Here is a 22,777-nt window from a genome sequence, read left to right as displayed (position 1 = left end):
GTTATTTCACTGATTATAAAAATCTACTTTGTATAATAAACAGCAGTTGCTGCTGTGAAGTACAATCTGGCTTTGTAGTCTAGAGCTGGAACTTATAGGTGAATTAGCATGCTTTGATTTGATGCAGCTCTGCATACTAGTCTGTTCTGTGCAAGACACATAATTACTAAACCTACTTACCACATTGAGACCTTGATCTTCCCTAAAAAATCTCCCCCCCCCCCCCAACACACACATACATATTTCCTTCCATTACCAAACACATAATTCCTTGATGTCTCAGGATGTGTCCTACCAACAGATCCATTCTTTCAATCAGGTTGTGTCACAAATTTCTTCTTTCCCCAGTTCAGTTCAGTATCTCCTAAGTAGTTAGTAAATTTATCCATCTAATCTACAGCATTCTTCTGTAGCACCATATTTCAAAATCTTCTCCTGTCTTCTTGTCTGAATTGTTTACCACCTGCTTCCATATAAAGCTACCCTCCAGACAAATCTAAAAAATCACAGCCTTACACTTAAATCTATATTAACACAGTCCTCTTTTTCAGAAATGCTTTTCTATTGGTAGTCTCCATTTTATATCTTCTTACTTAGGCAATAGCCAGCTACATTGGTGCTCAGTGGCAAAACTCATCAACTGCCTATACAGGGTGATCAGTCATTAACGCAACTGCCTTTGTCGCATGCAGCTAGCCAGTGTGGCCAGCTGCTAGGCCCATGATGCGGGTGTCAGCAGTTCCGCAGTAAATATAATATGATTAATTGCATAAGTTATTTCTAACATAAATAACATAAACAATTAAAAAGAAAAGTAAATTACTCACTTATATTAAGCAAGGAGATACTGAAACTGCTTTCGTTCATCGTTCAAGCATTTCTTACACTTGCTTAGGAAAGGGCTCGTTATACTCTTCAGTTCTGTGTGAGAAGTGGCAGCAGTGTCTTTGTGAATGTTAGTTTTAAGTTCAAATTAGTGAATTTGACTTTTAATACCATGCCATGCCATTTCCACCTGGCGCCTCAGTTGGACCAGCGTTCGTGCTGGCCGTGCAGACCGCGTGAGACGACGCTTCATCCATTCCCAAACATGCTCAATGGGGGACAGATCCGGAGATCTTGCTGGCCAGGGTAGTTGACTTACACCTTCTAGAGCACGTTGGGTGGCACGGGATACATGCGGACGTGCATTGTCCTGTTGGAACAGCAAGTTCCCTTGCCGGTCTAGGAATGGTAGAACGATGGGTTCGATGTCGGTTTGGATGTACCGTGCACTATTCAGTGTCCCCTCGACGATCACCAGAGGTGTACGGCCAGTGTAGGAGATCGCTCCCCACACCATGATGCCGGGTGTTGGCCCTGTGTGCCTTGGTCGTATGCAGTCCTGATTGTGGCGCTCACCTGCACGGCGCCAAACACACATACGACCATCATTGGCATCAAGGCAGAAGCGACTCTCATCGCTGAAGACGACACGTCTCCATTCATCCCTCCATTCACGCCTGTCGCGACACCACTGGAGGCATGCTGCACGATGTTGGGGCGAGAGCGGAAGACGGCCTAACGCCGTGCGGGACTGTAGCCCAGCTTCATGGAGACGGTTGCGAATGGTCCTCGCCGATACCCCAGGAGCAACAGTGTCCCTAATTTGCTGGGAAGTGGCGGTGCGGTCCCCTACGGCACTGCGTAGGATCCTACGGTCTTGGCGTGCATCCGTGCGTCGCTGCGGTCCGGTCCCAGGTCGACGGACACGTGCACCTTCTGCCGACCACTGGCGACAACATAGATGTACTGTGGAGACCTCACGCCCCACGTGTTGAGCAATTCGACGGTACGTCCACCCAGCCTCCCGCATGCTCACTATACGCCCTCGCTCAAAGTCCGTCAACTGCACATACGGTTCACGTCCAGGCTGTCGCGGCATGCTACCAGTGTTAAAGACTGCGTAGGAGCTCCGTATGCCACGGCAAACTGGCTGACACTGACGGCGGCGGTGCACAAATGCTGCGCAGCTAGCGCCATTTGACGGCCAACACCGCGGTTCCTGGTGTGTCCGCTGTGCCGTGCATGTGATCATTGCTTGTACAGCCCTCTCGCAGTGTCCGGAGCAAGTATGGTGGGTCTGACACACCGGTGTCAATGTGTTCTTTTTTCCATTTCCAGGAGTGTATAATGTTTGTTACCATTATACAAAGCCTCCACATATTCCTTCCATCCTTGAGTCATCTATTCATTGCTTAGTATGGGCTTGCCATCTGAGATCATAATATTCTTCCTTGTGCTTCTTTTCTGTTCAAAGGGCTCTTTAATTTTTCTGTATGCAATGTCTGTTTTTCGTAGTCAAGCATTCTGTTCAGGTGCACATTAGCAGCACAGCCTCAAATATCTATTTCGTAATTTATAATTTAGTAAATTACCCCATACTGTACAACATTTTATTAGATGCTATTTTTGGACATCTTTCTAAGCAAGATTAATGCACTACGTATTTTCCTACACACACAATTTAAGTGGTTTTTGCCATTGAACATTTTTGTCCAAGTGCAGAAGAAGGGGTTTAGTCTTCACTGTTTGTGTATGAAACTCCACAAATATTTCCTAAGTATCTGTAGCAAGAATTACTTGTTTTGAACACTTGATTTTGTGATATTGACTTTCACATCATAGTGACTAAAATACAAGGTGTATATAAAGTCTGGGAACACTTTCAATTATTTATTGCACAAGAACTAAACATTGTACAGATGTCATACTTTTTTATTTTTTTATTTTTTTTACAAAAATGCATTGCACACCTATTTCTTTAGACTCCTTATGAACGTCTCTCGTACAACAGTCCACATTCACTTCACTCACACTGGGACGTTCTCTTCTCTTTGCCGGGCTCAAGCAACCCATCATAATGAATTTTTTGTGCCAGTGGTAAATGGCCTCTTTTGTTGGTGGCTTCTTACCATACTTTGTTCTAAACATCTGTTGAACAGCTGTACCACACTTGTTTTTGTTGAACTCCAGCACACAGAAAGCTCACTCCACACCTTAACTTGCCATCGTTTGTGACTAGTGAGTAGTGCTGACTATCGGCAGATTACCTGACTACATTGTGGCGGTATACATGGGGGGGGGGGGGGGGGGGGGAACTACTTTCAGAGTTTCTCTTAAAACTGACATATGTATGATATGTGTACAGTGTTTGGTTCTTGTGCTATAAATAACTGAAAGTGTTCCTGGACTTTATGTGCACTCTGTATTTAGTCACTTCTGATGTGGTATGTGTTGAAAATTGTGTTCTTTGTATCATTGTTACTACCATAAAGCAGCAGAGAAGTGTCATCAGCATAAGTAATTATATGGGAAATAGAAGAGTGTAGCATATCATTTGCAGACATGAGAAAAAGAAATTGTCCCAGTACTGATGCCTGCAGAATAACCTCCTTTACTGTACATCAGAGACTCAACATTGTTTTTTCTCATGTATTTTTAGATAATTTGGGTTTGCGCATTGTTTATGATTTTTTAGCTATGTAGGCAGCAGCACCTATCTGATGTTGAATGTCTTCAGTTTCTGGAAGAGAAATGCATGGTTGACCAGATCAAATGACTTTGTGAGATCTAAAAATATGTCCACAGCATTGTTCCCATCATCTAGATAGCTATTGACTTTGCCCAAATATTCTGTGACATCTGTTGCAACATTTTAATCATTTTGAAATGCAAGTTAGTTTCATGTAAGATTATTATTTTTAATGCAGTACCTTCTGTTAAATGTTGAAACATGTCAGAATAAAAAATATATTAAATCTGAGTGCAGGAGGGTAATAAATCAATCAAAAATTGAGAATTTTAGAAATTTTCTCAAAGACATGAAGTGGTTAGATTTTTACAATACTTCTGACTCAAATGGAAATACAAAGAATTCATTAATAAAGTTAATTCCTCTTTTGAAAATTGTTTTCCACTAAAGGAAACTCAAATCAACAGAAGTCTAAAAATAAACCATGGATTACACAAGGAATAAAGATATCATGTGGGACAAAAAGGAGACTGCATCTACTATCTAGGAACAGGTCTGATGTTAGCATTGTAATGCATTACAAACAATACTGCAAAATATTGAAACAAGTAATCCAGAAATCTAAGCAGCTTTATTATGAGAAAAAGATAGTTACACCTGGCAACAAAATAAAAACTGTGTGTGATATAGTGAAGACAGAGACAGGTGGGACCAAAAAGGAAGAGGAACAGATATCTCTAAAAATAAACGAGACATTGGTTACAAGTACATGTAGTGTTGCAAACCTCTTAAACAAGTATTTTGTTTCTCTAAATGATAGCTTGAGGTTATCAGATTCTGCAAACAGTGCAATGGAGTATCTGAGACCAGTCCTTACAAGTAGCGTAAATAAGGTGGAAATGACACTCACATCTCCCAAAGAAGTAGCAGCCGTCATAAAATCCTTAAAATCAAAGTATTCTAGTGGTTATGATAACATACCAACAAAGTTAATCAAATAATGCTCATGCAAGGTGAGTTCTATCTAAAGTTACACTCCTGGAAATTGAAATAAGAACACCGTGAATTCATTGTCCCAGGAAGGGGAAACTTTATTGACACATTCCTGGGGTCAGATACATCACATGATCACACTGACCGAACCACAGGCACATAGACACAGGCAACAGAGCATGCACAATGTTGGCACTAGTACAGTGTATATCCACCTTTCGCAGCAATGCAGGCTGCTATTCTCCCATGGAGACGATCGTAGAGATGCTGGATGTAGTCCTGTGGAACGGCTTGCCATGCCATTTCCACCTGGCGCCTCAGTTGGACCAGCATTCGTGCTGGACGTGCAGACCGCGTGAGACGATGCTTCATCCAGTCCCAAACATGCTCAATGGGGGACAGATCCGGAGATCTTGCTGGCCAGGGTAGTTGACTTACACTTTGTAGAGCACGTTGGGTGGCACGGGATACATGCGGACGTGCATTGTCCTGTTGGAACAGCAAGTTCCCTTGCCGGTCTAGGAATGGTAGAACGATGGGTTCGATGACGGTTTGGATGTACCGTGCACTATTCAGTGTCCCCTCGACGATGACCAGAGGTGTACGGCCAGTGTAGGAGATCGCTCCCCACACCATGATGCCGGGTGTTGGCCCTGTGTGCCTCGGTCGTATGCAGTCCTGATTTTGGCACTCACCTGCACGGCGTCAAACACACATACGACCATCATTGGCTCCAAGGCAGAAGCGACTCTCATCACTGAAGACGACACGTCTCCATTCGTCCCTCCATTCACGCCTGTCGCAACACCACTGGAGGTGGGCTGCACGATGTTGGGGCGTGAGCGGAAGACGGCCTAACGGTGTGCGGGACCATAGCCCAGCTTCATGGAGACGGTTGCGAATGGTCCTCGCCGATACCCCAGGAGCAACAGTGTCCCTAATTTGCTGGGAAGTGGCGGTGCGGTCCTCTACGGCACTGCGTAGGATCCTACGGTCTTGGCGTGCATCCGTGCGTCGCTGTGGTCCGGTCCCAGGTCGACGGGCACGTGCACCTTTCGCTGACCACTGGCGACAACATCGATGTACTGTGGAGACCTCACGCCCCACGTGTTGGGCAAGTCGGCGGTACGTCCACCCGGCCTCCCGCATGCCCACTATACGCCCTCACTCAAAGTCCGTCAACTGCACATACGGTTCACGTCCACGCTGTCGCGGCATGCTACCAGTGTTAAAGACTGCGATGGAGCTCCGTATGCCACGGCAAATTGGCTGACACTGACAGCGGCGGTGCACAAATGCTGCGCAGCTAGCGCCATTTGACGGCCAACACCGCGGTTCCTGGTGTGTCCACTATCCCGTGCGTGTGATCATTGCTTGTACAGCCCTCTCGCAGTGTCCAGAGCAAGTATGGTGGGTCTGACACACCGGTGTCAATGTGTTCTTTTTTCCATTTCCAGGAGTGTATTTATGTAATCAATCTCTTATCAGCAGAATATTTCCAGATTGGCTAAAATATGCTGAAGTAAAGCCTTTTTACAAGAAGAGGATAAGGAGACCATCAAATTAACAACCAGTTTCATTTTTGCTGCCCTTTTCAAAAAAATTTGAAAAGATTGTGTTCAAGCATTTTCGTATGCATCTGACTGCAAATAATATATTGTCCAAGTCACAGTTTGGATCCCATAAGCGTTCCAATATAGAGAAGGCTATTTACACATACATTGAGAATGTCTTTAACTCATTAGATAACTCTCCCTGTGGGTTCAGGGACTAGAATAGACTCGAGGTATTCATGTCAGTCATAAGAGGCAGCTACAAGGAGTCTCCTATTTCTCAGCCTCTTAAGTTATGGTCCCCTTGTATGCTTTGACCTCCACCTTTCAAAATTCTACAGAAGTGTGGGCCATTTGAGGAAGAACACCTCACATGGTGTGTCATATATCCATCATGCGCTGAGACCTTCTGCACCTATTAGTGTCATGGTTCTGCAACTTCACTCGTAATCCACCTATTTGGGTGAGGACACCTTACAGGGTGCATCATCTACATCCATTGTCTACTGCCCTCTTCTGCACCCACGATAATGATGGATCTTTTCACACAGTAGCCAGTCCGTTGTGGAGGGTTTGTCATGGACCCTCTTGGTTGTAGTGCCCTGACAACAGAGGGATTGCACTGCTGATGCCTGAGCTGCAAACTCCCCATGTATACCAAGGAGTAGATACCTGTCTTCTTGGGGCATCAGGACCCCCAGCACTAGTGATTGCGCCAAGTGACCTCTGCAGAGGGTGTGTGGCACCAATGGGGAAAGCCTCTGATTGGAGTGGGTGGCACCAGGGCAGATGACCCATAATGAATGCTGGTGGCAGAATGGCCCCAGCAGTCTGTAAGAAGGGAAAGCTCAACTTCAGTGCTGAGAAGTATGACCCCAAATTGTTTCCCTCCCTAGCTACACCACGGGAGGAACGTAGGGCTACAGAAAAAAAGAGAGCCATATTCACCTCGATACTTAGTGTGCAGCAGAACAGTTGGGGACTCCTTTCTGGCTACAAAGCCCCTCCTTTTTGTTGAAAACCTGGAGGATAAGTTGGGGAAGTGGCAACACTGTCCAAAATGCGAAATGTGTCAGCCCTGATTCAGACAGCATCCCCAGCCCAGTCACGTCATTACCTGTCTGTAACAAGCTGGGTGATATTCACATTTTGATCACTCCTCATAAAAGCCTCAACATGATCCAGGGCATTATCTTTCATTGAGACCTCTTGTTGCAGTCCGATGATGAGCTACATGTCAATTTAGAATGATGTCGTGTTCACTTTGTCTCTCATGTCTATATGAGACATGAGGCCTCCTATACAGGCCTATAGATAATAGGGTTGCTACCAGTGCTTTCATCTTGTCCTGAAAATGTCAAGGTGATTGTATACTGATGTGATTTAAAACCATATGTCCCTCCTCCTGTGCAGTGGTTTAAGTGCTCGAAATTTGGGTACATGTTTTCGTGGTGCAATTCCAGTGCCACATGTAGAGATTGCAGACATCCACTGCGTACAAAAACTCCAACTGCCTCCCACCTGTGTCAACTGTGGAGAGCACCACTCCCCTTGCTAGATTTTGTGGTTCTCCAAAAGGAGAGGAAAATTATGGAGTAAAAGATCCTGGACAGTCTGATTTACCAGGAGGCTAAAAAGAAATTGACCAGTTGCACCCCATTCACTTGACATCTTGCTGTGCTACAGCTGCAACAACATCGCCCTCCCTGGCGACAGTAGTCCCCTAGTCTCTGCCTCGTACAGTGGACTCTCAGGTCTGCCAGACTGCATCCATCCTCCCTCCTCCTCCTCCCCCCCCCCCCCCCCCCATGGTGGTTGGGGACAGTACTTCTTCTGTTGCTCCCAAAGCTTCTACTTTGGGAATTACACCCCTCAAACTTCAAGGAAATCAGTCCCCCCCTCCCAGCCGGAGAAATGACAGCCTCCTCCGGCTCTTCTCTCACAGAGGGGGTCTGTTGGGACTCTGCTTTCCAAGGGTTCCACCCGTGTAAAAGTGGACACCAGCCAGTGACTGAAACAGCCACAAGCTGCTGGTTGAAGGCCTTCACCCTCTTCTTATGTACCAGAAGCTACTTCAGAGAAGACCACCCAGCAGGTTTCTAAGGAGAAGCGAGAGAGCAAACAGATAAAGAAGAAGTCTGGAAAGAAACAAGAAACGCCAGTGGCCCCTGCACCACTACCCCCTACCAGTTCTGCATCTGAGGATGAGGTGGAGATGTTAGCTTTCCCGAGGATGTAGATTTCCAATGCCTCAGCAGCGATGGTCATAAGATATAAGCACCCAACCAGTGACCACAACTGACCCTGAGCGTTAAACTGCCTCCTTGGTCCCTTTGTGGCGTCCCCAACTGATGAAAGCGTCATCCTCCATTGGAATTGCGGCAGTTTTTTCCCCACCTGGCTGAGCTACAACAACTCTTAAGCATTACATCTGCTCTTTGTGTTGCCCTTCAGGAAACCTGGTTTCCAGCAGTGCAGGCACCCACCCTTTGTGGCTATCGGGGTATTACAAAAACTGTAATGACTGTAACAGGATGTCAGGTGGAGTATGTATATATGTCCATACCTCTGTATATAGTGAGCCTGTGCCCCTTCAAACATCCATAGAAGCTGTGTGAAGACAACACATGAAATTACCAGCTGCAACATCTACCTTCCTCCAGATGATGAAGTACCACAAAATGTATTCATTACACTAATTTCTCAACTCCCCCCACCTTTCCTACTTTTGGGTGATTTCACCACCCGTAACATTATGTGGGGTGGGACCAAGGTTACTGGCAGTGATAAAGATGTCGAGAATGTACAACTTGTTCTTGCTTCCTAAATACAGGTGCTACCACTCATTTCAGTTTATCACATGACACATATTTGGCCATTGAACTCACAGTTTGCAGTCATGGTCTTCTACCGTCTACCCGTTGAAGAACTCATGACAACTTGTCTGGTAGTGACCACTTCCCGCTCTTCCTGTCCCTCCGCCAGCATCACTCACCTGGAAGCTTGTCCAGATGTGATCTTAGCAAGGCTGACTGGGACACTTTCATCTCTGCTACCAGCATTGAATTTCTATTGCTTGTTGACATTGATGTGGTAATCCAGAATGTTACTACAACCATTGTTTCTGCAGCTGAATCAGCAATCCCTTGTTCCTCAGATTACCTCAGCAGAAGACAATGCCTTATTGGTGGCAGGAAATTGCAGTGGCCATGAGGGATTGTAGATGGTCCCTCCAATTTCATAAGTGGCACCCATCAGTGGACAACCTCATTGCCTTAAAATGTCTCTCGGCCCAGGTCTGTCACCTAGTCAAGAGATGGAAGCAACAGTGCTGGGAACCATACGTTCCACCATTGGAACACAAACGTCTGCTTCCCCAGCTTGTATGAATCTCAGACTCCTTTACAGATATCAGTCCCCTGCAAGTATTTGTAGATTTCCACAGATGGAGCTGTATGTACTGACCCAGATGCAATTGCAGAGCATTTTGCTGAGCACTGTGCTCGAACCTCAGCGTCTGAGGATTACCAATCTGTCTTTTGTATCCTAAACAGTGAGTGGAACAACAACACTTATCTTTTACTACATCCCAGACTGAAAGATATAATGCTCCATTCAGTGAGTGGGAATTTCTCAGTGCCCTTGAAGATTGTCGTGACACAATCCCTAGGCCAGCCAGCCAGCAGTTCTAGGCGCTTCAGTCCAGAACCCCGCTGCTGCTACGGTCGCAGGTTCAAATCCTGCCTCGGGCATGGATGTGTGTGATGTCCTTAGGTTAGTTAGGTTTAAGTAGTTCTAAGTTCTAGGCGACTGATGACCTCGGATGTTAAGTTCCATAGCGCTTAGAGCCATTTGAACCATTTGAAACGCTGGGCCAGACTACATCCGTCACCAAATGATCAAACATCTGTCAACAGATTACTAGCACCATCTCCTTGCCGTCTTCCACTGCAACTGGAGCGCTGGGGAAGTCCCATTGTAGGGGTGAGAAAGCATCACCGTTACAGTACTAAAGCATGGTAATAACCCACTAGACATGGATAGCTATCATCCTATTAGCCTTACTTACGTTCTGTGCAAGCTGCTCAAACATATGGTGAGCTAGCAGTTGTGTTGGCTCCTTGACTCTCGAGACCTTCTGGCTCCGTCCCAGCACAGTTTTTGCCAAGATCACTCCATCACTGATAGCTTAGTATACCTGGAGTGTGCCATCCAAACTGCCTTTTCCTGCCATCACTCCCATATTGTTGTCGTTTTTATCCTGACAAAAGTTGATAACATCACTTGGTGACACCACATCCTCGCCACATTGCACAAGTGGGATCTCCCAGGCCCACCCCTGATTTTTATACAGAACTTTTTGTCGCTCCACACCTTCGGAGTCCGAGTCAGTGCTCCACACAATTCTCCCCGTAGCCAAGAGAATGGGGTCCCACAGGGCTCTGTACTGAGTGTCTTCTCTTTTTACTGGCCTTTAATGCTCTCACAGAAGCTGTGGGGCCGTCAGTATCACACTTCTTATATACTGATGACTTTTGTATTTCCTTTTGCTCATCTACTATTGATGTGGCTGAACGTCGACTGCAAGGAGCCATATAAAAGGTGCAGTCATGGGCACTCACCCATGCCTTTCACTTTTCAGCCACCAAGAGTTGTGTCATGCACATCTGTTGCCATCACACATTTCACCTGAACCCACAACTTTATCTTGATGACCATCTCCTTACTATAGTGGACTCATATCACTTAACTTGGCTTTTCCGTCTTTGTCAGCTTAAGCAAAAGTGCTGGCAGCACTTTAACATTTTTCTATGCCTGAGTCACACCAACTGGGGGCAGATCACTCTAAACTGTTGTAGCTGTACAGTCCCATCTTGACTATGGGATCCTGGTATATGGTACAGAATCATCCTCAGAACTATGGATGCTGAACCCTATACACCACAGTGGAGTTAGACTTGGGACAGGAGCTTTCCGAATGAGCCATGTGAACAGCCTACTCATGGAACCTGGGGTTCCTCCATTGCGGATCATGCAGCAACAACTGCTTGCAGATTATACCATGCACATACACAGCTTGCCTAAACATCCAAATTATTGTCTCCTTTTCCCTAACATGGTGATACATCTCCCGCAATGGCAGCCCTGATCTGGGATTACAATTGCAGTCTGTGTCCAGTCCCTTCTCACTGAACTCTAGTCTTTCCCTCTATCACCTCTCCTCCTGGTCCACTCACGTATGCCTCCATGGTGTATACCTCGACCACAGCTTCATCAAGACCTCTCACAAGTCCCAAAAGACTCAGTTTACCTTGTGGCCCTCCACCATTTGTTTCTCTCTGTTCTTGACGTGTCCAGGGGTTCAGAGCTAGTTTATACAGATTGCTCGATGGTTGACAGACACATTCGGTTCGTTTATGCCCATGCAGGACATACTGAACTGTGCTCCTTGCCAGATGGCTGCAGTGCTTTCACTGCAAACCTGGTAGCCATCTCTCATGCTCCTGGGCATATCCATTCTTGCACCGGGGAGTCCTTCCTCATTTGTATCGACTCCTCGAACACCCTAAAAGCTCTCGACCAGCGCTATACTTGCCATCCTTTGGTAAAGGCCATCTACGAGTCAGTTTACATCATTGAACAATGTGGATGGTCAGTGTCCTTCGTGTGGAGCCAGGGACATATTGGAATCCCACAAAATGAACTTGCCAACACACTAGCCAAAGAGGCTACTCATAAACCGAGTCCGGAGATTGGCATACCGGAATCTGATCTTAGATCAGTATCCCACCGCAAGGTTTTTAGACTCTGGAATACAGAATAGCACTCCCTGACTTCACTGAATAAGTTATGTATGCTAAAGGAGACAACGAATGTATGGTGATCCGCCATGTGAGGCCCTCACAAGGACTCCATTGTCATTGCTGGCTCCGCATCGGCCATACTTGCCTGGCTCAAGTCACCTCCTACATTGCGAAAACCACCTCAGTGTTGCTGTGGTTCACACTTGACAGTGGTCCACATATTGTTGGACTGTACAAATTTAGCTGTCCTGAGGTGGACATTTAACAATGGCTGATCTAGTTTTAAGTTTTATCCAGAAGGGGGGGGCGGGGGTTTATCACTAAATCTAAGGGTGGGTGTCCACTGACTGATTTGATTAAGGAATGATGTCACATATGATGCCTATCTAAATGTGACTGTCATTGTCATTGTAATTAACAGTATAGCATCTACAAAACAAGTCAGTTTTAGTTCTCCTTATTAGTGAATTTGATTTCAGTTCCTCTTTCAGTCGAACAGCCACCACACATCAGTTACAGATGGTAACTGAGAAGTTGGAACAGCATATGATATGTCTGTTTTTTAAGCTTTTTACTGATAAATCTGTTTTTGAGTTTGTTTACTTTGAAGGATATTGGATACACCTAATTTGCTTACTTCCATTATTGCTCGCCTATCAGAATTTTCTGGGGGATGGTTTGTTGGTAACCTGCATTTTTACAATCTTCCAGAAACCCCTAATAATGTTTTGTGGATTTGTGAACAACTGCATATTAGGAGATTGCTGAGGATCATATCCAGGTCTTCTTGGGTCCCATGCCATGCCATGACATGAGATTTAGAGGCTCCAGTGATAACATGTGATACATTATACCACACTGACTTCTCATAGTCAGAAATCATACACAGTTCTATAGTTTTAATCACATGTTTTCATTGTACATACTGCAACCTACATCCTCTGAATCTGCTTAGTATATCCATCTCTTGGTCTCCCTCTACGATTTTTACCCTCTGCACTGTCCTCCAATACTAAATTGATGATCCCTTGATGCCTCAGAACATGTCCTAGCAACTGATCCCTTCTTCTAATGAAGTTCTGCCACAAATTCCTCTTCTCCCCAGTCCGATTCAATACTTCCTCATTAGTTATGTGATCTACCCATCTAATCTTCAGCATTCTTCTGTAGCACTACATTTCGAAAGCTTCTACTTTCTTGTCAAAACTATTTATCGTCCATGATTCACTTCCATACATGGCTACACTCCATACAAATACTTTCAGAAATGACTTCCTGACACTTAAATCTATACTCAATGTTAACAAATTTCTCTTCTTCAGAAACGCTTTCCTTGCCATTGCCAGTCTACATTTTATATCCTCTCTACTTTGACAACCATGAGTTATTTTGCTCCCCAGAAAGCAAAACTCATCTACTACTTTTTCTCATTTCCTGATCTAATTTCCTCAGGATCACCTGATTTAATTCGATTACATTCTATTATGCTCATTTTGCTTTTGGCGATGTCATCTTATACCCCCTTTCAAGACACTGTCCATTCCGTTCAACTACTCTTCCAGGTCCTTTGCTGTCTCTGACAGAATTACAATGTCATTGGCAAACCTCTTATTTCTTCTCCATGGGTTTTAAATTCATACTCCAAATTTTTCATTTGTTATCTTTACTGCTTGCTCAGTATATAGATGGAATAACATCGGGGATAGGCTACAACCCTGTCCCACTCCCTTCCCAACCACTGCTTCCCTTACAGGCCCCTCAACCCTTATAACTTCCATTTGGTTTCTGTACAAATTGTAAATAGCCTTTTGCTCCCTGTATTTGACCCCTACCACTGTCAGAATTTGAAATAGAGTATTCCAGTCAGCATTGGCAAAAGCTTTCTCCAAGTCTACAAGTGCTAGAAACATAGGTTTGCCTTTCCTTAATCTATCTTCTAACATAAGTCCTAGGGTCAGTATTTCCTCGCATGTTCCAACATTTCTACAGAATCCAAACTGATCTTCCCCTAGGTTGGCTTCTACCAGTTTCTCCATTCGCGTGTAAAGAATTTGTGCTTGTATTTTGCAGCCGTGATTTATTAAACTGATAGTTTAGTAATTTTCACACTGTCAACACCTGCTTCTATTGGGATTGGAATTATTATATTCTTCTTGAAGTCTGAGGGTATTTCACCTGTCTCATACATCTTGCTCACCAAATGGTAGAGTTTTGTCGTGGCTGGCTCTCCCAAGGCTATCAGTAGTTGTAATGGAATGTTGTCTACTCCCGGGGCCTTGTTGCGACTTAGGTCTTTCTTGAGTTAATGTTACATCATGTGCTGTCAGCAGTATAAAGTTGATTTGAGTCCCACAAATATTATTGTATTTCAGTTGTTTTGTTGTATTGCCAGGACACTAAGTCTCCATTGGCTGGCATGTACCTTTCTGAACTTATAAGTTATGATGGTGATGGAGAAAATTGGTGCCTTTCATTTGTTTTGATTCAGTATAATTAGTGTTCCATCACTACATTTCAGCTAAGCAGTAAGATCTACCAGTTTATATTTATGTTCAGTCCATTTAAATATATTCAGTTTTATGTTATTCTTTTCCCTCCCAGAGTAGTGATGATTTTGAGGAAAAAATGCGCCGACAGAGAGAAAAACAAAAGGAACTCATTTCACAGTTGAAAACCCAGTTGGAAGATTTGGAAAAATATGCATATGAAACAGGAGAAGCAGGTTTACCACAAAGTGTGCTTATGGAACGACAGAAAATTATCATTGGCAAGTATTCAAATTACTGTATTAAGTATTATTTCACAAATATTTTTTCATGTAATTCACTGCACACATATGGAGAGAGCAAACTTGATAATGTGAACTTTTATTTGAATTAATATTACATCATGTGCTGTCAGCAGACTGTTAAGTTAACTACTTAAATAAAGCACTTACTAGTTGAACTAGCAAATGTGTTTTTAATTCTATAATGAGAGTAAAACAATATTTTTGTTTCAATACTGAAACAGAGTTTGAGTTACATAGAACTTAAAATCGAAGATGCTGATTCAGTTTGATGACTGCCATTAGGTTTTAATCTTTTGCTAAGATGTTAATTCAGTGTCTTCCAGTTGCATTTATCATCTGATACAACAATTTTTTGTGCCATTTTCCTGATTCTGTTGTCTTGCTGGTTTTGGAAAGGTGTGCCCTTCAGTGAAACAAAATTTGTTCATATTTCTTTATATTTTTGTAATATAAGGAGAAACTTTCTGAGATAGTATGATTGTTGAGACACTATAATCACATCTGGGAGGGATGATTTTCAAATTCCAAACTGGCTGAGGAGATTTAAATTTTTTGTGACTTACCCAAATTAAGGGAACTGTGCAAGTACAATGCTGTTAAACCATTAACATCATTTTGCTATTCACTGTGCAGGATGTCAAAGACACAGTTCAACACACTTGCTTCACATGCTATAAATGGTACAAAATTATCTCTTAGAAGCCTGCAAAGAACTTCCTTGGCCCGTATACAATCCATATGGCTGGCTTCATGTCCAGCTCACTTCTATTTCATTTTCATTACATTCATAATTTCACCCCAGTTTCTTTGCCGGTGAAAATGTTTATTTTCCTGCTTCTGCTAATAATCTCCAACATGCATATCTCCATTGTCCACTAAGGATTTTGAATGGTTTTTGCTTCAAAGTTGAAGTCTTACTGTCATAAATCAGAAATTGTAATACACACTGTAAGTCTTCTATGTAAGTCACATCTGATTCAGAAAATTCTGTTTAGTTCATCAAAAAAGTTCCAGGCTTGTTTTACTCTTCTTATTTTTTATGCTGTCCTAGCTCATCAGTGCTCTCTACATCTTCATTGTAAAGTTGTAGGATTTTCCTTTTGGTGTATTGATTATATGTTATCTTGAGTCATATCCTCAAAGTTATGTCACTGTTATTACAATTGTTTTTCAGCTCTGCCTTCAAAATTGCTCAGTTATACTTTTCCATTTGTTGATGAAGTGTATCTGCACTTGAAGCAAACCATACAATATTAGCAAAACGGAGGTAATACAGATATGTTGTATGAATAATGTTAATTACTTTTCCCAGTTCAGGGATCTGAAAACTTCCTCATGGGCTGTCAAGAACAGTTTCAGTAATATTGAAGCTCCTTCTCTTTAATCATCTTTCAGTTTGAATTTTCTCATTATCCTGATGAAGTACAGTAGAAGCTGAGACATTTACATACATATTCTTCAGAATGATAACACTGGTTGAATCAGTGCCTTGTTTCTTAAGTGTTTTGAGAACAAATTTTGTTGAAATTGAATCAAAAACTTTCTCAAGATCTATGAACTGCAGGCAGGATGGTAGCTCATACTCCATTGCTCCATTCTGTAATTTTGTTCACAATTTGCAAATCATCCATTGTGCTGTGTTCACTTCTGTTACTTAACAAAAATTTATAGTTTTTTTTTTTTTCTATGTGGTTGGTTATAGCTCTGATGAATATCTTGTACATTAAGAAACAAGTTCTGTAGCTATTTGGGGGTTGTGTGTCTCCTTTCTTCTGAAGAAGAAAGATTACAGCAGTTTTCCAGTTTTGGGGATTTGCCTTTCTTTGCAGACATACTGTAAATAGTTTTGCAAGTTCTTTTTGTATTATTTTCACTCCAGTTTTACTCATTTGTTGTGGCTTTCCTGTCTTCATACTTGGAATAGCTTACAGCTCATTTAACATTACTTCCTGAGTGTCATTATTTTTATTATTAATGATATATGTATCTTTCAGAACAAAGTTCCTGGGAAACAGCAATGAAAAACTAGAATAAAAGTTTTTATTTAAAAACTGTCTGTGTTTCTGATTCATGGCTTGAACTGTGAAAACATTCAAAAATCTTCTAATACTTGTACAGTTCTCTTTCTGTTGTTAATTACTGTGCCATTTAAGTAATGGAATGTGAATGTGATACTGTAAAGACATTTGTGAAATATAAAAAATAGAAGTAAAGGTTACTGCTCACTTTATATTTGATGTCAAGTAGTCAAAAAGAAAAGTACATAAAAAGTGCAAACATTACTGACATTTTGGACAGTGTTCTTCACACACACACACACACACACACACACACACACACAAGAACTACTTAAACCTAACTAACCTAAGGACATCACACACATCCATGCCTGAGGCAGGATTCAAACCTGCAACCGTAGCAGTCACACGGTTCCAGACTATAACGCCTAGAACCGCTCGGCCACTCCGGCCGGCCACACACACACACACACACACACACACACACACACACACACACACACACACACACACACACACACACACATTGTCCCAGGTGTCTGTGGAGGAGTGACTTTTTAGTGTCAATGGGGAGGCAACTAATGAAGTGTAGATATTGCTGATAGTTGATTGATTTAGTTTGGACAGAGCCTTATATGCATCCCATTTTTGTCTTACTGAACTTCTTGCTTCTAATGACTTCAGTTTGAGAAGTATTTTCAGTACTAAAAGGAAAAGATGCAAGAATTAAAGTTCTAAGTCTAGTACAAATTATTGTACATTAGAAATGAACAGGTGATTTTGGTATGCATGGTGTCATTGCAAGTATTTTCACTGTCAATCTCATGAGTCAGAAGACAGACCATTGTGAATGTGGCTTTCGGTTGTTTAGAAATTCTCTCTCTCTCTCTCTCTCTCTCTCTCTCTCTCTCTCTCTGTGTGTGTGTGTGTGTGTGTGTGTGTGTGTGTGTGTGTGTGTGTGTGTGTGTTCTTTTCCTCCTGCTGTAATGTTCTCCAGAAATAACTATTTTAAATGTAAGCGTAACTTATATGTCCAATGTTTGTTATTCTGTTCATGTACTTTTAATTTTCAGATCAGCTGAAAGGGAAATTGAACTTGAATGTTGATGACATGTCCAAACTTACTGTGGATGATATAAGAAGTGAAGTGGACCAGGCAATCAGTAAAGTAAGTTTCTTATATGTTCTACATGTCTGTAGCAGACTGATGCACAAGTGGCAAAGGGTACCATGTACCACTGCTTGTCATTTCTCTTCCTGTTCCACTCTGGAGTGAGGGAAAAATGACTGTTTATAAGCTTCTCTATGAGCCCTGATTTCTCTTGTCTTTGTGTTCCGTACACGATGTGTGTGTTGGTGGCAGTAGGGTAGTTCTGCACTTCGTCACTAGTGCTGATCATTCAAAGTCTCTCATTAGTGTGTCATGAAAAGACTCCAAGGATTTACCAGTTGACATCATAGACCATTTCCACAACACACTCACATTTTGATCAAACCTACTGCTAACAAACGTGGGAGAATGTTTCTGAATTTTTTTGATGTCTCCCTTTAATTTGACATGGTGAGAATTATAGACATCAAGCAATACTCAAGACTGGGTTACATAAATGTTGTGTATGCTGTGTCCTTTATAGATAAGCCACACTTTCTCAAAACTCTCCCAATAAACCGAAGTCAACCATTTACTTTCCCTGCAATCGATCTTACATACTCTTTCCATTGCATGTCACTTTTCAGTCTTACACGTAGATATTTGTATTTAATTGATGTGGCTGCGTCAAGCAGCACACCACTAATACTATTTTAGAATATAATGAGATTATTTTTCCTACTCATCTACATTAACGTACATTTTTTCACATTTAGAGCATGCTGCTATTCATCACACCAAATAGAAATTCTGTCCAAGGGGTTCTGTGTCATCCTATTGTTGCTGAAAGAAGACATTTACCTATCTACAGCAAATAGTTGCATATTGCTGCTCACCCTGTCTGTCAGATGGATTATGTGTATAAATAGCAAGAGCTGTCCTGTCACAATTCCCTGAGGCACACCTGACAATACCTTTGTCTCTGATGAACACTTTTCATCCAAGACAACATAGTTGTTTCAATTTCTTGAAAAGCCTTTGAGCTACTCACATAGCTGAGAACATATTTGATATGCGTGGATCTTTGTTGACTGTGTGCAATATTGCACTTTGTCAAAAGCTTTCCAGAAATCTATAATTATGAAATCTGCCAGTTGCTCTTCGTCCATGGTTTGCTGGATGTTGTGTGAGGAAAAGGGAAGTTGAGTTCTGCATGAGTGATACTTTCTAAATCTCTGTCAGTTTGAGGCTAGAAGTTTTCTCCTATCAAGGAAATTTATTATATTCAAATTTAGAATATACTCAAGAATTCTGCAACAAATTGATGTTAAGGATACTTGTTTGTAATTTTGTGGGTCCATTGTTTTTCCTTTCTTATGTGTGGGAGTCACCTACATTTTTTTTCTCCATTCACGTGGGACTTTCTGCTGATTGAAAGATTTGCAATAAATGCAGGCTGAGTAAGGGGCTTATGCTGATTTGGTATTCCATCCAAACCTGTCAACTTTTTTGTTTTCAGCTGCTTTTCAATAGTTGGGATGCTTATTTCTGCATGTTTCATGTAATAGTTTGTACAGTGATGAAACGGTGGTATGTCTGTGGGATCCTACTGCATGAATGATTTATTAAACACAAATTTTAAGGCTTCAGCTTTCCATTTGCTGTCGTCTATTGTCACACCAGACTGGTCTGAGTCCAACTGAATAACAGCATTCAAGCCACTTAGTGATTTTGTATTTAGCACCAAATATTTCTAGGATTATTGCCAATATCTTTACTAATATATGACTGTGGAAGTTGTATGCTTCACATGCATGTATTTTTATAGATTACAAATTTCTACCAGTCCCTATCTACTGAAATTTCTGCTTTCTTTGTTGAACAGAGTCTGCAACAGTCTCCATTTTCCCAGCATTTTCCAAATTTTGTTATTAGATCATGGCCTGTTTTTTCAGTCGATAATCCACTTACTTCACGCATGCTTCCTTAGAGTGCTATTTACAATCACTTTGAACTTTGCACATAATTCTTGTATGTACATAGTATTGAAACTAAGATCTGGTTTCTCTCAGGGGTAAAATTTTCAAAAAAACATACGGGAATGTAGCTGGGTGATGTTGTCAACAACTGCTATTATTTCAATAGGTGCACACCCTGTCATTTTCAAGGCAAAACTGCAGTAAGTAAGTACTGTGCAAGAGAATTTAACACACAGATTAACAGAGAAATTTCAGAAAGATAACACACACTGTAAACATTAGTGCCACCACACTACCAAAGATGACTTATCTCAGAAGCTATCGATAGTGAAAAGTAATAGCTATTGGATGAGTAAACATTAACTCTTCCGTCTGTTTTTTGACAAGGGAAAGAGCAGTATTCCGTGCAGAATTCAGGCAAATACTTCCATCTCTATTTATAAGGTTACTTGCATATTTAATTTCACCTGCTTCCTTAATAAAACACTGTCAATAACTAGAAGTGTATGCCAGAATCTCTGTATTGTTATATTCCATAGGATGACCAGTGCCAACTCTTTGGTATGACGTCACGTGTGCTGGACTGCCGTTCAAATTGATCGCCAATATTTTATAAAGTTTTACTCCTCAGTTACTCCTTTTAAAGTTTTTTGTGTTAATATTTGCTTTAAAAGTAATTTATTAGTGGATTTTCTTTCATCTCAGTGTTTCTTTCTGTGTTATTGATCTGAGTGGTCTGTTATTCATGAGTGTGCTTACGTCGTTCATCCAGGTCTCATGCCTCAGCAGTTTGTTTACATTTTTTGGTGTGTGGTTGCAGTTTAGCGTTTCTAAAGCTAGGTACTGTCAAAGTTGTTTGAGCACTGTGTTCAAATATTAAATTTAATAGTTTCCAGTTGTTCATCCAAATATTAGCAGTGTATTTGCATTTCACAGCGTGCAGTTGCAGCTGTAGCAATTCTTAAATTAGGTTCTGACAAAGTTGTTTGTGCACCGTTATACAGTTATTAAATTTAGTAGTTTTCAACAGTGTCTTGTGCTGTTTGTGGTGAAACAATGGGTTACTAAACTTTTGGAAATGTTTGCCCACTGTGTTTTTTAGAGTTGTCTGTGCGTTGAAGTTGTTTAGTAAATTTCATGCGGTAGTTTTCAGCTGACGTTTCTTGTTGTTTCTAGTGAAATATTTCAGTAAAATTTTCATTCACTGTTTTAATTTCATTGAGTGTTCCAGTGGCTGCTTGAATATTTGGTTTTAGATAAGAAATTGTGTGAAGTTTTTGTGGTTTAGTAGTATTAATAAAAATTGTTGCTTTCTTAGTAGAGAGAGAATTTTGAGACCACTACTGTTAGTTCTTTAAATAGTTCTACTGTTGTAATTGAACTTAGGTAACATAGATGTTTTGTTTTTTCAGTAACTATTAAAATTTTACCATGAGTGAGAAGTGTGGGCTTTGACATCGGTTTGTGAGTAGTGGGTTACAATGTGGGATTCCTTCAGAGTATTTTCATTGGGGGGGGGGGGGGATACAGTGGGGAAACTAGTGGACATTCTGGTGAGACCCTCTCCTGGAAATGCAGAATCTATAGTAGAAATAAGTTGATAGAGGAGCAGGAGGGAAAGATCTGTCCCCTTCAGATGCAGATACAGGAACAAACAAGGAACTACATAGTTTGAGAAGGCTGAAGAGTGCTTGGGAATGGGAACTGGTAGTTGGTAAGAAAGCAGCTAAGATGAGGAGGTATTGAGACGGTAGCTCTTTGCTTATATGCAATAGATTTGACGAACTTTCAGAGTTGAGTGAAGAGGAGCCTCTTGTACATGTAGATGTAGGAAACATGCAGCAGTCCTCAGCAGTTAGGAAGCCTAAGTCAGTTACAAATTCTAACAGAAAGGAGGAGGTTCTGCTGCTGGTAGTTCGCACAGTAGAGGTGTGTGCCAGCAGTTGCAGGAAGTGTTGGGAGGGGGGGCGGGGTGAGTACCAGGTCACCAGCATTGTGAAGCATAGTGCAGGGTTGGCACAGGTGACTTATAGCATAGGGGAGTTACGTAGGAATTTTACAAAAGAGGATCAGGTAGTGATTGTTGGGAGAGTAGGGAATGGTCTTGGTAGGGACGGGGAATGTGATGTAGGTGGTGACCTGGTAAAGATAGCTACTCAAGTTGGTGGCACTAATGTGCACTTCGTGCAACTGTTTCAGCGTCATGATCAGCCTCAGCTTAATGCTGCTGTTAGGCATGTTAACATTGGGATGGAGAAGGCACTGATGGTGGAGGACTTGACTCACATTTCAGTGGTGCCAGTTAAGTCTGTCAATAGATTTCACTAGGCATAGCCTGCACCTCAATATGTATTGGAAGGTAAGGCTGGCAAAGCTTATAGATGACAGTGTAGTGGATGGTGGTGGGATCACTCATGGAAAAATTCCTGTTGTAGTTGGTGTTAGAGCTGCACCTTTCTTAAATTGAAGTCAGCTGATAGGTATACCTGCTTAAAAGAAGTCCCTCTAACAAAGGAATCACCTTCAGAGGTTGTCAGGTACCCAAGTAGTGAAGGAATTAACATAGTTCATCAAAATATAAGAGGTTTAGAGGTAAAGTTAGTGAACTGCTTATAGATGTCGACAGTGATACTATTGATAAGCTCCACTTAAATAATTTGACAATTCAGAGGCTTCCTTTACTAGGATACAGTTTAGCTGGCTGTTTTTGAAGGTCTTTGTGGAGTGGGGGAGTGGCCATGTATGAAAAAGAAAAAAAATAAGTATTCCATTTGAGACCATAGACTTTCATGGCACTGCACTGAACAGATATTTGAATGCTGTGCAGGGTCAGTTGAATTTCGTGAAACTAAGCTTCTAATTGTTGTTGTTTATAGGTCCCCTAACTCTGACTTCAGAGCATTTGTGCTCAAGCTAGAGAGGGTTCTTGATTCACTTTATAGGAACTACCAAAAATTAGTTATATGTGGTGACTTCAGTATTAATTTTTATGTGACTGTGCAAGAAATAGCATGTTAGTAGATCTCCTAAACTCA

General features: G+C 41.9%; 1 protein-coding gene across 1 annotated transcript in view; it reads left to right on the top strand.

Moving 5' to 3' along the window:
* The window catches only part of LOC126297653 (RUN domain-containing protein 1), a 162,405-nt gene that overhangs the window by 26,408 nt on the left and 113,220 nt on the right, over positions 1-22,777 (top strand). The window contains exons 4-5 of the mRNA XM_049988736.1: positions 14,466-14,631; positions 17,747-17,841. Coding sequence (XP_049844693.1) covers positions 14,466-14,631; positions 17,747-17,841 — 261 coding nt within the window. The remainder of the gene's footprint in view (positions 1-14,465; positions 14,632-17,746; positions 17,842-22,777) is intronic.

This window comes from Schistocerca gregaria, chromosome X (assembly GCF_023897955.1).
Source record: "Schistocerca gregaria isolate iqSchGreg1 chromosome X, iqSchGreg1.2, whole genome shotgun sequence".
In the NCBI taxonomy this organism is placed as follows: Eukaryota; Metazoa; Arthropoda; class Insecta; order Orthoptera; family Acrididae; genus Schistocerca; species Schistocerca gregaria.
The sequence above is the reverse complement of the archived record's forward strand: the minus strand, read 5'-3'. Positions and strand labels throughout refer to the sequence as shown.